General features: G+C 37.9%; 1 protein-coding gene across 1 annotated transcript in view; it reads left to right on the top strand.

The window, feature by feature from the left end:
- LOC18444599 (grpE protein homolog 2, mitochondrial) overlaps window positions 1-13,359 on the top strand; it is a 32,936-nt gene that overhangs the window by 6,278 nt on the left and 13,299 nt on the right. Inside the window, exon 4 of the mRNA XM_006854765.4 lies at window positions 9,339-9,467. Coding sequence (XP_006854827.1) covers window positions 9,339-9,467 — 129 coding nt within the window. The remainder of the gene's footprint in view (window positions 1-9,338; window positions 9,468-13,359) is intronic.

Below are 13,359 nucleotides of genomic sequence, written 5' to 3'. Positions count from 1 at the left end.
ATTGATGGGATACTCTTATAAGAAAGTTGCTCAATAAAATTATTGGCTTAAAACCTTTCTCTCTCTCTCTCTCTCTCTCTCTCTCTCTCTCTATATATATATATATATATATATATATATATATATATATATATATATATATATATATATATAGTTGCTCAATACAATCATTGGCATAAAACTTGTCTCTCTCTCCCCCTCTCGCTCTCTCTCTCTCTCTCTATATATATATATATATATATTGTGGGTTTTTTTTTTTTGGGGAGGGGGGAATCAACTTGAAATTTGGACTTATTCTCAATTTTTTTTTACCTGAAATTTGTTACCTGAAACTCATGACTTTTAGTGCTTATGACATAATATGTGATTCATTAAATCTGGAATACTGACTCCTTTAGCCTACTTAGAGTTGGTAATAGACCGTGTCAGCTCTAGCCCTAATCCAGCCTTGACTGGCTGAAGAGGCCCTCGACCAGGCATGGACCTGGCCCCGTTTAAGTCGGGTGGGACTGGCCAGACCTAATAAACTGAAAGAAACAAAAGGTAAAAGGGTTGGGAGGGGTCAAGCCAGCCCTGTCGTGGCGCAAGCCCAGGCTGGTGCTCAAGCCACATTTTGTGGTCCAGGCCCTAGTTTTTCAAGCCTAGATCGTGCTTCCCAGTCCATTGTTAGCCATAACTACTACATTGGTTACCTCCCAAGAAAAATGATCGTGGTTGGGGCTTGATGATCCCAACTATCTTCTATCCAAATTTATTGTGGGTCCACTCCTTCCAAGTCCATGTAATAGCTAGAAAGGGAATAATAAGATTGAAAAGTTTGCTTTCTAACTCATGCCAGACGAAACTTGCAATAAACGAAGGAATGAATTTGGCATAATCATAATTGATGGGATTGGAAGCGGGAACTAGATTGGAAGCACGGAATGGTGGAAGGATAGAACCCTATGGTTGGGAGCGTTATCCATAAACCGCATACGTGAGGGATTTAGATCCTAACCTTTTGGGGATCTAGATCCTGACCTTTTGGGATCTCGATCCTAAAAATAGGAGGATCTTGCTCCCAACCTTGAATATCTATAGTTTAGAATTATATATGTTCTTTAAAGTAGGGACCTCTTTATTTAAAGCTAGCAAGTAGTGCAACTATATTAAAAGCTAGCTTTAAATAAAGAAAATGATCAATTTAGTCATTATCTTGGTCTTTAAGGTGGGAATTGAGATCTCAAAATTTAAAAATCAAGATCCCTTGAACATCCCTTTCCTGTAGTGCCTTCTGGAGCGGGATTGCCACCTAGGTTGGGACTAACAACTTTGGGCAAAGTTGCCTCTGATGATCATGTGGTCTATCCCTCTGCTTCTCTTTGTAATGCACATATTGGGTAGAGTCATATCTCAGTGCGTGAGATGATCGTCTGTATGGATTTTATACTTAATTGCAAGCTGAAGAAATGTAAGAAAATGAAGGTGATCCTCTTTGCGTCACATCTAACCAATAGGGCAGTGTGCTTATTTCTCCCTTTTGAGTTTATGGGCACATATGATTTTGTATCATTGTGAAAACCATAAATGCTGCCATATATTGGGATATTTAATCCACCTCTAGAAACCATATGCACATGTGCATTTTGTGCTAAAGCTTAGTTAGATTTGCATGTTGCAAACTTTTTATTCCAAAGCTTTTTTCTAAGGTCCAATATCCAAGTTATCCTATGGAAATTGGCATCGAAACAATCCGCTACCGAATATTTTGGATTCTGAGATAGGGCCTCAATTTTTAAGTTTTGGATTTAGACTCTCTGCATCATTCATCAATCTAAAGTGATGTCGTATATGCACATCCTCCTTTAGATGCCCCTTAACAAAAAAGATTGTGATTCTAATGGCCTTTTAGACCTCAAGCATAGTAAATGATCTCTTTCCACACAGAACTTTGTATTTATCCAATGTTTCAAAAGCGCTAGGCGGATCTTAGGTGACCTGGGGGGTTTAGGCCGCCTAAGCACCTAGGCGAGCGCCCAAAACCTCGGTGGCCCAGTCAAAAAGGATTCTACAGTCTCTAACAATATATATATGATATAAAATATAAAAAGTAGGTATTTAGGGCACATCAAAATTCAAAGTATACTACACATTAACACACGCTCTATAAGCATAACCATAAGTCGGTCCATATCCAATTAAAACTTGAAATTTACTAGCCAAATTACCAGCCAAATTACCAAACCAAAGTTATTAAATACCAAACCAGTGGAACTACAAATCCACTATCCACTATACACAACCAAGAGGAAGAAAACAAAAATGAAAGTAATACTTGAAGTCTCAAAAGAATCTTCAATCAATGTTCAAAGTTTAATCATTATTCATCATTCATCGTCAGAAAAAGTAGGGTCAGCTGCATTTGCATCATATTCATCGGAGTTGTCACCCTCCTCGACATTTTGGTCATCCTCCTTTGTCTCTTCTAAATTTGCCTCTTCTTCCGCCTCTTCCTCCACCTTTTTTTTATGTGCAGAAGATTTAGTGGCCCTAGGAGGGGCGGCTGATGTCCTTGAAGCATCCATGATCATGCCCCATGTCAATCCTTCATGCCCCTCGACCTCATCATCATCAACTAACCACTCCATAGCATTGTCCATATTTTTGATTTGATGGAGTCTCTCTCATCTCTCTTAGCAAACTTGTCCTGCAAGAATCGATAATACTTGACATAGACTAGGTCATTGAGCCTCTTTAATTCAAGCCTGTTTCTTTTCTTTATATGAATCTAACAAAATCAAATGAAACTAATTAAAATATATGGTTTATGTATTATTAATACAATTGTACAAATTAACCTTACGGCCTTTCCCCTTCAAAAGTACTCCAATTGCGCTCACAACCGGATGAGGAAGTGGTTAGGTGCAAGATCTGAATGGCCAACTTTTCTAAATTTGGAGAACTACACCCATGTTGGCTCCACCAATTGGCGGCAAAGATATAAAATAAAATCATAAATAAATAATAGAATTATAAAAATGAAACTTGATTACTTGAACAGTTGCACTTGATGAACTTAACAATATTATTACTACTTGGATCAATTTTGGTCCTTTGCCTTATCGTCATCGGACTCCCAAAAGACTTTAATGAGCACTTGTAATTTATTAGCTCATCAGCGCATATAATGTCCTGGATATTAGGATCAGGGACTAGCACATCTACACACTTATTAAATCCAGTCATAATTGTGTCATTTGTGTGTATATCCTTGTCAACATAAAAAAAAGCTGGGTTCAAATAATAACCAGCTGTATGCAATGGCCGATGTAGCTGCCTATCCCACTTCTCATCAATAATCTCCCAAACAGGCTTGTAGCGGTTCTCTTCATCATCAAAATTTTGGACTATCTCTCTTTGCATTTTTCCATAGCCTCATATATGTAGCCCATAGAAGCCCTGTCACTATCAACCATGCGAAGGGCTTTGACAAGAGGAAAAAATGTCTGGAGTGCGCCCTTCTCCCCTCGCCAAAAAGCCTTAGAAAGGATAATATCTGTCACCTTCTTCCCAACCTGATCCTTGAACCACTTGCATGCTCTCCGGTCATCCGAGGAAAACATCTGCCTCAACTGGACTCTCCTTGAATGTATGCTATCTAGGCATAAGTACTTGGTCGCAAATCTTGTGACCCCAGGCCTCACAATCTCTTTCTTCTTTGTAAATCTACACATCATGTTGAGGGTTAGTTGGTGGCTATAAATGAAAATTGTAATTGACTTTGCCTTCTTCACTGCACCTGATATCTCAGTTAAAGTGCCAAGCGCCTCACGCATGAGGTCTATACAATGTGCTGCATATGGTGTCCAAAAGATTCTAGTATAAGCTAAGCGCAACAAATTAGCAGCGGAACATTAGGAGCAACATTGTCTGTGACAACCTGTACAACAAGATGCTCCCCAACGTCCTTGATTCCTTTATCTATATCTTGGAATATGTAATGGGTATCATGGGTATAATCAAATGCATCAATAGCCCAGTGTTTCAAAATGCAGGATGCGACCAAAAGCGGTGGGGGGGCCAATGCGGTGATGCGGCTCGATGCGGGTGCATCACGACGATTCGGTCAATAAATGTAAAAAAATTCTAAAAAGTCTAAAAAAATAGGTTAATGCATAGAGAAAAAAAAAATGGAGGTGATATATGTGATAGTAGGAATTTTAGTTTAATGATTAACTCCAAACTTATTTGCTGTCAAAGATTTTGTATCCATTATCCCCAATTTTAGTGCCCAATTTTTTCACGGCCTCTGAAACCTCCAATTTATTGTCTCAAATTCACCTGAACTTTCCTAAATCAATAATCAAAAGGTTCTAATCAATATCCAAGTATCAAACAATTCCCAAATCCAAGAACTAAATGAAAAAAAATTTCCGCCTAGATTTTTTTTTTTGCTCGATTTGATCCCAAAAAAGCCACGAAAGTGGCTATAAATGATCGTTTAGGGGGTTTAATACCTTCTTAAATTGTTTCCCCCAATTTTTGATGGTCAAAAAGACGATTTTGCCCCTTCCCAAGGGGCACAATCAAATTTCTTTTGCAGAAAGCGATGTGGCTCTGATGCAGTCTGATGCGACGCATATGTGGCTGCATCACGCAAAACCGCATATGCGTCCACGTAACTCAAAACCGTATATGCTGTCTGTGCAGATGCAGTGCCCACCGCATATCGCATGATGCGGCCGTATATGCGGTGATGCGGCTGTATTTTAAAACACTGCAATAGACCTCAAAAAAACAATCCCTAAAGGACAATTCACAAGCAAATTCATTTGACTTCTTCTCTTCCTATCACTCCAAGCATCAATCATAATAGAAACTCCATACTGAGCCCATGCATCCTTAACTTCTACAGCATCCGTCGTGACACTCACCGCTTTTTCAAAAGAGGCTCTGAAAGCTCATATGGGGTTGGGGGTTTCATCCCAGGCCCAAATTGGCTAATTGCCTCTACCAAGGCATATAATCTGCTTAGGCGAGCGGTATTGAAAGGAATGCTCGCATCATAAAACCATGTAGCAATATAAAAAGTAGCTTTATCGTTCTCTTCCTTCTTCATTCTATTTTCAATGGTTGTTTGCTTCTTTGTTTCCTCTCATACAACCTCAGGGTCAGGCCGGGCAAAAAACTATCCATAGGGTCTCTAACCTAAGGCTTCTTACTCCCAGAATCAGAAGCAATTACAACTCCCTTTCCATTTCCCCTAATAATGGATTGTTCTACCTCTTGACATCCCTCTCCATCCTCATCACTATCATCATCATCATATTTGACCCGATCCTCAGACCTAATCTCTGTTATGGAGGCAAATTTGTCATCTTTTTTCATTTTTACCACACTCAAAATATTGGTTATTTCCTCTTTAACAACATCAGGAGTCTTTTTACATGGGGCAACATCCCCCCTGATACCGGCACGATGTTTCTTGAACTAGTTTATGCCTCCTTTTGTATCATTCTCACAAAACATGCTTTTTATGCAATTTTTATCATTGGGATTTGGGTTGTAGCTATATTTTCAACTGGGATCACCACTCTTATTAGATCCCGAAGAAGACATCTCAAAATAATACAACTTATACAAGCAATAAAAAAAATCACGTATTTTTTGAAAATGTTAACATTTGTACTTCTGAGAAAGGGAATTACAATATATTGTCTCTCCGGAAGAGCCCTCTAGACAGGACTCCCGGTAAAAAGAAGATCGAAAACCCCCTATACAGTAATAGGCTTTCCCCCCTAAGTACGATTTACAAAAAGAGACTAGGATAGGGCTTATAAAATAGTCCCCCCCACCTATAGATGTACAATGATAAGGAGAAATAAAAAGGCCAAAAAAATTAATGGGGGTTCACTGGTCCAAAGCAAAACAGAAGGTGGACCCAGTTTGAACTGCCTCACTCTGCCTTCTAGAACCCTCCTTCGCTAGCAGATCCGCGAAGCAAAGAAAAAAAAAAAAAACTTACTTTGATTGCTCAATCTCCAAACTTCCACCTCAAAGATGCTTCTAAAAAGATTCAAAATCTTCTAAAAAACCCTCCAATGGATTTATAAAACATCACAAATTAAATCTAATGTCAATGGATGATGTTTTGATCAATTTCTCATAACTTTGAGAAACCCTTCAATCCTAAAGAAATCACGAAAATTGACCCGAACCCCAAACCTAATCTCTGCTATGGAGGCAAATTTCTCATCTTTTTTTATTTTTACCATACTCAAAAAATTGGTTATATCCTCTTTAACAGCATCAGGAGTCTTTTTACGTGGGGCAACATCTCCCCTGATACCGGCACGATGTTTATTGAACTAGTTTATGCCCCCTTTTGTATTATTCTCACAAAACTTGCTTTTTATGCAATTTTTATCATTAGGATCTGGGTTGTAGCCATATTTCCAACCAGGATCACCACTCTTATTAGATCCTAAAGAAGACATCTCAAAATAATACAACTTATACAAGCAATAAAAAAAATCTTTTACTTTGATTGCTCAATCTCCAAACTTCTACCTCAAAGATGCTTCTAAATACTCAAAATCTTCTAAAAAACCCTCCAATGGATTTATAAAACATAAAAAATTAAATCTAATATCAATGGATGATGTTTTGATCAATTTTTCATAACTTTGAGAAACCTTTCAATTCTAAAGATATCACCAAAAATTGGTTTTTTGGATTTTTTCTCTCTACATTGGTCTCTAATATGTTTTAGGTTACAAATAAACCTAAAAACAAGAAATTTGCCCCTTTAGTATAAAAAAAAGGATAAAAAATGCCCCTATCGAAACTATTTTCCGCCTTTGGGCAGGGCACAGTCCCTGGGCAGCCACCCAGGTCTGAAAGCTGGGCGGTCACCTAGGTAGGTTCCTGGGCGTCTAGGCGGGTGCCCAGGGTTTTTCGCCTATTTTTGGTGCTTAGGCCTTGGCGCATCTGCCAGGTGCTGGGTGGTCTGCTTTTGAAATTTGGCATTATTTTCCTAATTCACTATTCATTTGGACTTGCATTTATAAATTTGACGATTCGATGACTTGAATACTTCAACTCGCTTGGTCCTTAGGCTTACGAGCCGCATGTTACTGGCTTTGTTCCAATGGGCAGATCACCGAGTGCCTAGGCAGTAAAAATTGGGGCTGCTAGGCATCTGGGCACCTGCCTAGGAGGGTGCCCAGCACCCAGCCCTGGGCGGCTGTCCAGGCCATGTGCCCCGCCCAACGGCTAAAATACCCCTCGTTGAGGGGCAATTTTGGGTTGTTTGATATAAATAATATTGTAAAAAGTGCGAAGGTTCATTTCAAACCTAAACCCCAGCCAGTAAAGCCCATTTTAAAGAGATAGAAACATTAAAAAACTAGTTTTTTGTGATTCCTATAGGATTGAAGGGTTTCTCAAAGTTAGGAGAAATCAATGTAAACATCACCCATTGAGATTAGATTTAGTTTTGGCGATTTTATAAGTCTGTTAGAGGGTTTTTTGTGTATGGACTTTGGGGTGCAGGGAGTTTGGATTATGGTATGGAGTATGGACTATGGATATGGTCTAATGCTCTAATGCCTAATGGTTTGAAGTTTAAACTTAAAAGTTTGCTTTTTGAATTTGAAATGCATGGAATTATGGACTAAAAGATGTATCAATATGAATTATTTAATTTTGTCTACAAAATGACGTTAAAACGTCTTTTTATTCTACTAGGCCGCCCAGGTTCTAGGCGCCCGCCTAGGCGTTGAGCAACTTGGAACACCCCCCCCGCCCCGGCTGCCTCAGCGGCTCGGCGTTTTTGGGAACAGTGGTTGCTGGCGATGGTGGAGTCTATAGTTAGATTTTCATTAGTCCAAAGATAGCTTCTCAGTTTGATAACATATAGGCCTAATCCAACATCAAATTAGTTGAATTTCAATTATCTGGAGGATGCCTTGTAAAAATGTACAACCTTTTTCTTCATTCATTAGAAACCCATACAAAGAAATGAATATGGTACCCCAAATGATATATATGTAAAAACCAGATTAGATTACGCCTATTTAATCCATTGGTAGCTTTTGGAATCCTATGGAGGGACATGAAACAAATAGGGATTCTGGCCAATTTAGATTTAAAGATGATGCAATCCTCCAGATTAATAAAAATAATTAGCCTTTCCAAGTAGCTAGCATCCTGGTCACCTTAGAGACCACTTGATCCTAATGCACCAAATATTTTTAAGGAGGTAGTTGAGATTACTTGCTTGAAGAAACATCAACCTTTGATGAAAGTGCATGAGAATTCCTTTGGTGACACATATTCTTCTTGTTTTGCCCAAATTTAAGGCATCCCTTGTACCCATACCCTAAACGCATCAAATCCTTTTTTCCAATATCAATTTCACTGACCTTCTTTTATGTAATTAACAAGATTTTTCTGGCTTCTATACCTTCTTCACTTTTCAAAGGGATTTTCTTTTACTCTAAGAAACACATTTAATTTTTTTTTTTTTTTTTTATGTTTGATAGCTTTTCCTTTTTCTATTCAAAATCTCTGTAAATAAATAGTTTGCTGGAGGTTTTTATTGGTCTATGAAGCTTTTTTACATAGAAAAATTCTTAGGAATAGAAAGTTTGTCACAAGCCATCCTACCCTCCTACTTTAGATGTTTCAATAAATATGAGGATTTGAGCCTTCTCGATCAAGTGGTTTTATTTTTTTTCCCCTTCAAGTGGTTCTTTCAGACCTACTGCAAGGAGGGCATGCGGCAAAATACCTAGTGCTTGCAGGAGAGACTGCAAATATGTGTTGTCTGGCTTTGTGAGGTTCCACTACTGGTCATGATGCTTGTTGAAAATTCGCAACTGCTGTCTAAGTTTGTATATAATACTGTGATGCCATACTAGGTGATAAGGTCACTATGTACAGCTCCTTGACTTGCTTGATGTCCCTGTGCCATATTTTGTAGTGGCAGTTCATTAGAGACCTATATAACTATTTGAAGATCTAACTTGAAATCTGCCTAGGTTGTTTTCCTTTTGAAAATGATAACACTTTATTTAAATTATAAGAAAGAGGGAGTATGAAGAGGGTTAGTTTATCAACTGTATTCGATATTTTCTGCATTATAGACATATGTTCTTTGTTATTCACTTTGAAGGTCATCTGTTTGTTTCGTTTGCCAAATTTATGGCTTTATTTCTTATGCTCTTTTCATTTTCATGTGAGTTTGGAAGCATGTTGTGTTGATAGCATGGGTCTTATGAATGTGAACTTATGGATTCTGTTAGAAAGTGGATTACGTAGCTTAATAGTGGTTGTTGCTCTCCTATGCTTCCCAGGTGTTGAAGCAATTTGGAGTGCAGAAGTTTGAAGCTCTAAATGAGGCATTTGATCCCAATAGGCATCTTGCAGTTTTCCAAGTTCCCGATCCTTCAAAGCCGCCTGGTATTGTTGCTCATGTTTTAAAGGTATGAAGTTGACATGGTCTTGTTTATTTTCAGTTCTCACTAAATTATATCCATTTTATGTTTCGATATATACGTACTTATCACTTTCATAAGGATTCTGTATCACCAGTGTGTAGTTGATACTTTGACTTGTTATCAATTACCAAATAGAAAAACAGGTTGTTACTTTGATTTCTGTGTAATTGCTTTGTATACTACCTTTGGTTCATGCTTTAGTAGCTTAAATCGGTAAAATGTCAAGTATGTAGTGTTTTCCATTGGATGTGTTTATGTACCGACTTGTGAGTTAGAATGTTTGAATGGGAGATTCAGGGATTTTACTTGTTTAATGCATTGTCACTGATGTAATCACTCTGGCTGGTCAGACCTCCAAGTTCTAGTCACAATGATGTCAAAAACTTTTAAATTCCTGGGATTATTTCTTGGAGCAGCTGTTGATCTCTCATATAATCATTTATTGAGATCTTTTCGAATTCCTTGATTCATCCGCGAAATTCTCAGATCTTAGTAATACAGTTAGAACCTGTGGGAGTCAATTCTTTATTAGTGTTATTAAATGTGATGGAGGACCACAGGGATGGATCCCTAAAATTAGGTATTTAGGGTTTGGTAAAGAATGATTTAGCTGATGACAATTAGGTTTGGGAATTGGGGTGGGTGGCTTTTACCCACTCGGGATTCTTCATTTCTACCTTGAGTGTCTATGGTTATTTATGCCCTCGAATTTCAGAGAGAAAAGCTTGATGTTTTTAAGAAATTTTTTGATAAATGTGAGTTCATAAGATGGTACTTTATGTGATCTGTGGGAAGATTTAAATGGTCCACAGGTCATTTGCTAGTGTGGATCAACAAAGTTCTCCATTTCCTGCTGGGGGTTCTACACGGCTGGAGATGGTGGGTGGCACATATCAATTTCTTCTTCACTGATTTGACTAATGCCATTTATATTTCTTCTTCACAAATTCAAATGGCGGCATACAGAAAGTCTATGTTAAGTAACTACATTAGAGAAAATTAGAGTAGACCTGGGGCTTCTATAAAGGTCAATGGTAGGAAGGATAAAAATCATACAACTGAATAAGAAGAGCTCCTCTAGCTTGTATGTCTTGCCTAGTTATTTGGTCAACAATCCCATTTTTTTGGAGCATATGAGGCACTATGTCGATGCATCATGCCAGATTCATTATTATTAAATAGTTTTATATCTATTTATTTTCACATTCTTGCCAGAATGAGATCTGATTTTTGAGTTTCTCTGAATTTGGTGTAAGCATTGCATACTATTTGAATTTATTTTTCAGGAATGTGTCCATGTCTAGTTGAGGACATTATCAGAAAAGGAGACATGATATATGGTTTCCACCTTTGAACACAGGGCCAAGGAGTCAGAACATAGTGAAATACATTTTTTCAACATGACATTGGATGTATAACCATGTAACAGTCTCATAAACGATATTTCATTTCTGTTTTTACAAGAAATTCGAATGTAGAAGAACTGAACCAAGTAACCCAACAGAAGATAAAATATGAGGTCTATTCAAACAGAAATGCCCAGGTTTCCTGTGCCAGAGGTGCAAGGTCGAATATTTTGAGGATCTTGAGTTATAGAAGCGCTTTAAATGCTTCCCAATGGTATATTTGAAGATCTTTCCAGCTTTTGCGTTCTTCCAATCGGCACTTCCATTAGGAAATCCTCAAAACATTGGAAGTTTGGATGAAACAGAAGTACACAATCCTGGTCACAAAGTTGGAATGATGAGACTCCCCGAGGAGCTGCACTGCTACACCAGCTACACATATGGCTTGCAAAGAAATTTATAGAAGTTGAATGCTCTGGGATTGGGGTGGATGTAATTATTCCATTGTCTAAGCGAAAAATGACTTACTGAGTGATTTGGACTCTGGAATGCAATAACCATTGCAATGACTCAAACAAGTTGAAGATTTTTTTATTTTCTTATTGTTTTATTTTGATTTTTGACAATGAGGATCTGTTTGAAAGTACCACTTAGATCTAGGTTAATCTGTAAGTGTTAGACCAGTATATAAGAGAGGAGAAAGAAGAGAAGTGAAGAGAGCGGAAGAAGATGCAGGACAGAGAGACAAAATAAGATAGAAAACTGTGGAAGATGTAGGACAAAGAGAGAGAGGGAGAGACAAAATAAGATAGAAAAGTGTGGTGTGATCCCTAGAGTTGGGCCAGTCACGCATATATATTATTGATAAGCAAAAATTACAGGGCTACAATTATTTAGATAAATAACTGATACATATCTATATTAAATAAATAACTCACGTATATTCCATTTACGCCTGTAACTTGCCATTGCACTTTCAATGTTTCCCCTCAAGCTGGAGCCTGTTTGACAACTATATCTTGTAGTCGATCAGGTGCAACTGCTTTTGTGAAGATATCTACTAGTAGATCTCTCAATTTCACATAAGGAATGAAAATATTTCTACTGCAACTTTTCCCTTATGAAGTGACACTCGACAGCGGTGTGCCTTGTTCTCTCATGAAATACAAAGTTCTCAGCTATGTGGATGGCTGCTTCGTTATCACAATGAATGGTCATTTCTAACTGAACTTTGACTTCCAGATCAGCCACAATGGTTTAACCTACATAATTTCTCATGCTCCATGTGCCAGAGTCCTGTATTCCACTTTAGCAGTTGATCTTGCCACTACATTCTGTTTTTTTACTATCAGTCTCTGAACCAGCCCAATCTGCATTATTGTAGATTATAATACTCCTTAGAAATGACTTGGGATACTTTAGGATATGATAGAAAATATCTAAGTGAAGTCTTTAGCTGGGATGCATGAATTGTCTAACTATACTAACCGTTTAATATACTAACCGTTTAAAATATATTGGGTCATGTATTTGTAAGAGGTTATCTACACTCCTTAGAAATGCCTTGGGATACTTTAGGATATGATAGACAATATCTAAGTGAAGTTTTAGCTGGGATGCATGAATTGACTAACTATGCTAACCGTTTAAAATATATTGGGTCATGTATTTGTCAGGTACACAAGCTTGCTCATGAACCTCTGATATTGACTTTAGTCACTCTCCCATCTGTGCATGGAGTCTATGGTTGGACTCTACAACATATCCATCGGTCTGGCTTCTAACATTCTAGTTTGTTGTAATAGGTCCGACACATACTTCCTCTGAGAAATAGCTATTCCCTTTGACTTTGTCACTTCAATACCCATAAAACATTTGAGTGAACCTACAACTTTTATGTCAAACACCTTAGTCTTCGTGCATTTTAGCATTTGAGATGGTCAATATCTGCTAAGCTGTCTCGAGTCACTGCAATACCATCAACATACAGAATGAATGCTGTAATACGGACACACTTCTTCCTCATAAAACATGTTTGATAAGCTTGATTTCTTCTGAACCATTACTGAAATTTTCAAGCTATGCTCTTTGACTGTTTAATTCCATATATTTCCTTTTTTAATCTGTATAGCTTTCCAGTCTCCATTGAAGCTGAAAACCTGGAGGCATGGCCATATAGACTTCCTGTAGCGATCGAGATTTAATTGTATAGATAAGGAGAGTATGATTCTAACTGTGTTTAATTTCAGTACAGGGCCAAAGTTAGAATGATTCTAACTGTGTTTAACTTCACTACAGGGGAAACAGTTTCTTTGTAATCTATACCATAGTTTGCCTAAAACCTTTTGCAACCTCTCTTCTTGTATCTTTCTATAATGCCATTTGCTTTGTATCTTACTATGTACACCCACTTGACAGTGCCCCAGGTTGGGCCCGATGGCTCTCCTGCACTCATTTCACCTACAAGAGACGGCCACTATTTAGCCACCGAAAACTCTGCTTTGGTCAAGACTGCTCTCCAAACAAGCACC

This window comes from Amborella trichopoda, chromosome 1 (genome assembly GCF_054954075.1).
Source record: "Amborella trichopoda isolate Santa Cruz 75 chromosome 1, AtrichopodaSantaCruz75HAP2 v2.0, whole genome shotgun sequence".
Classification (NCBI taxonomy): Eukaryota; Viridiplantae; Streptophyta; class Magnoliopsida; order Amborellales; family Amborellaceae; genus Amborella; species Amborella trichopoda.
Note: the sequence above shows the minus strand (reverse complement) of the source record. Positions and strands in the feature narration are given on the sequence as shown.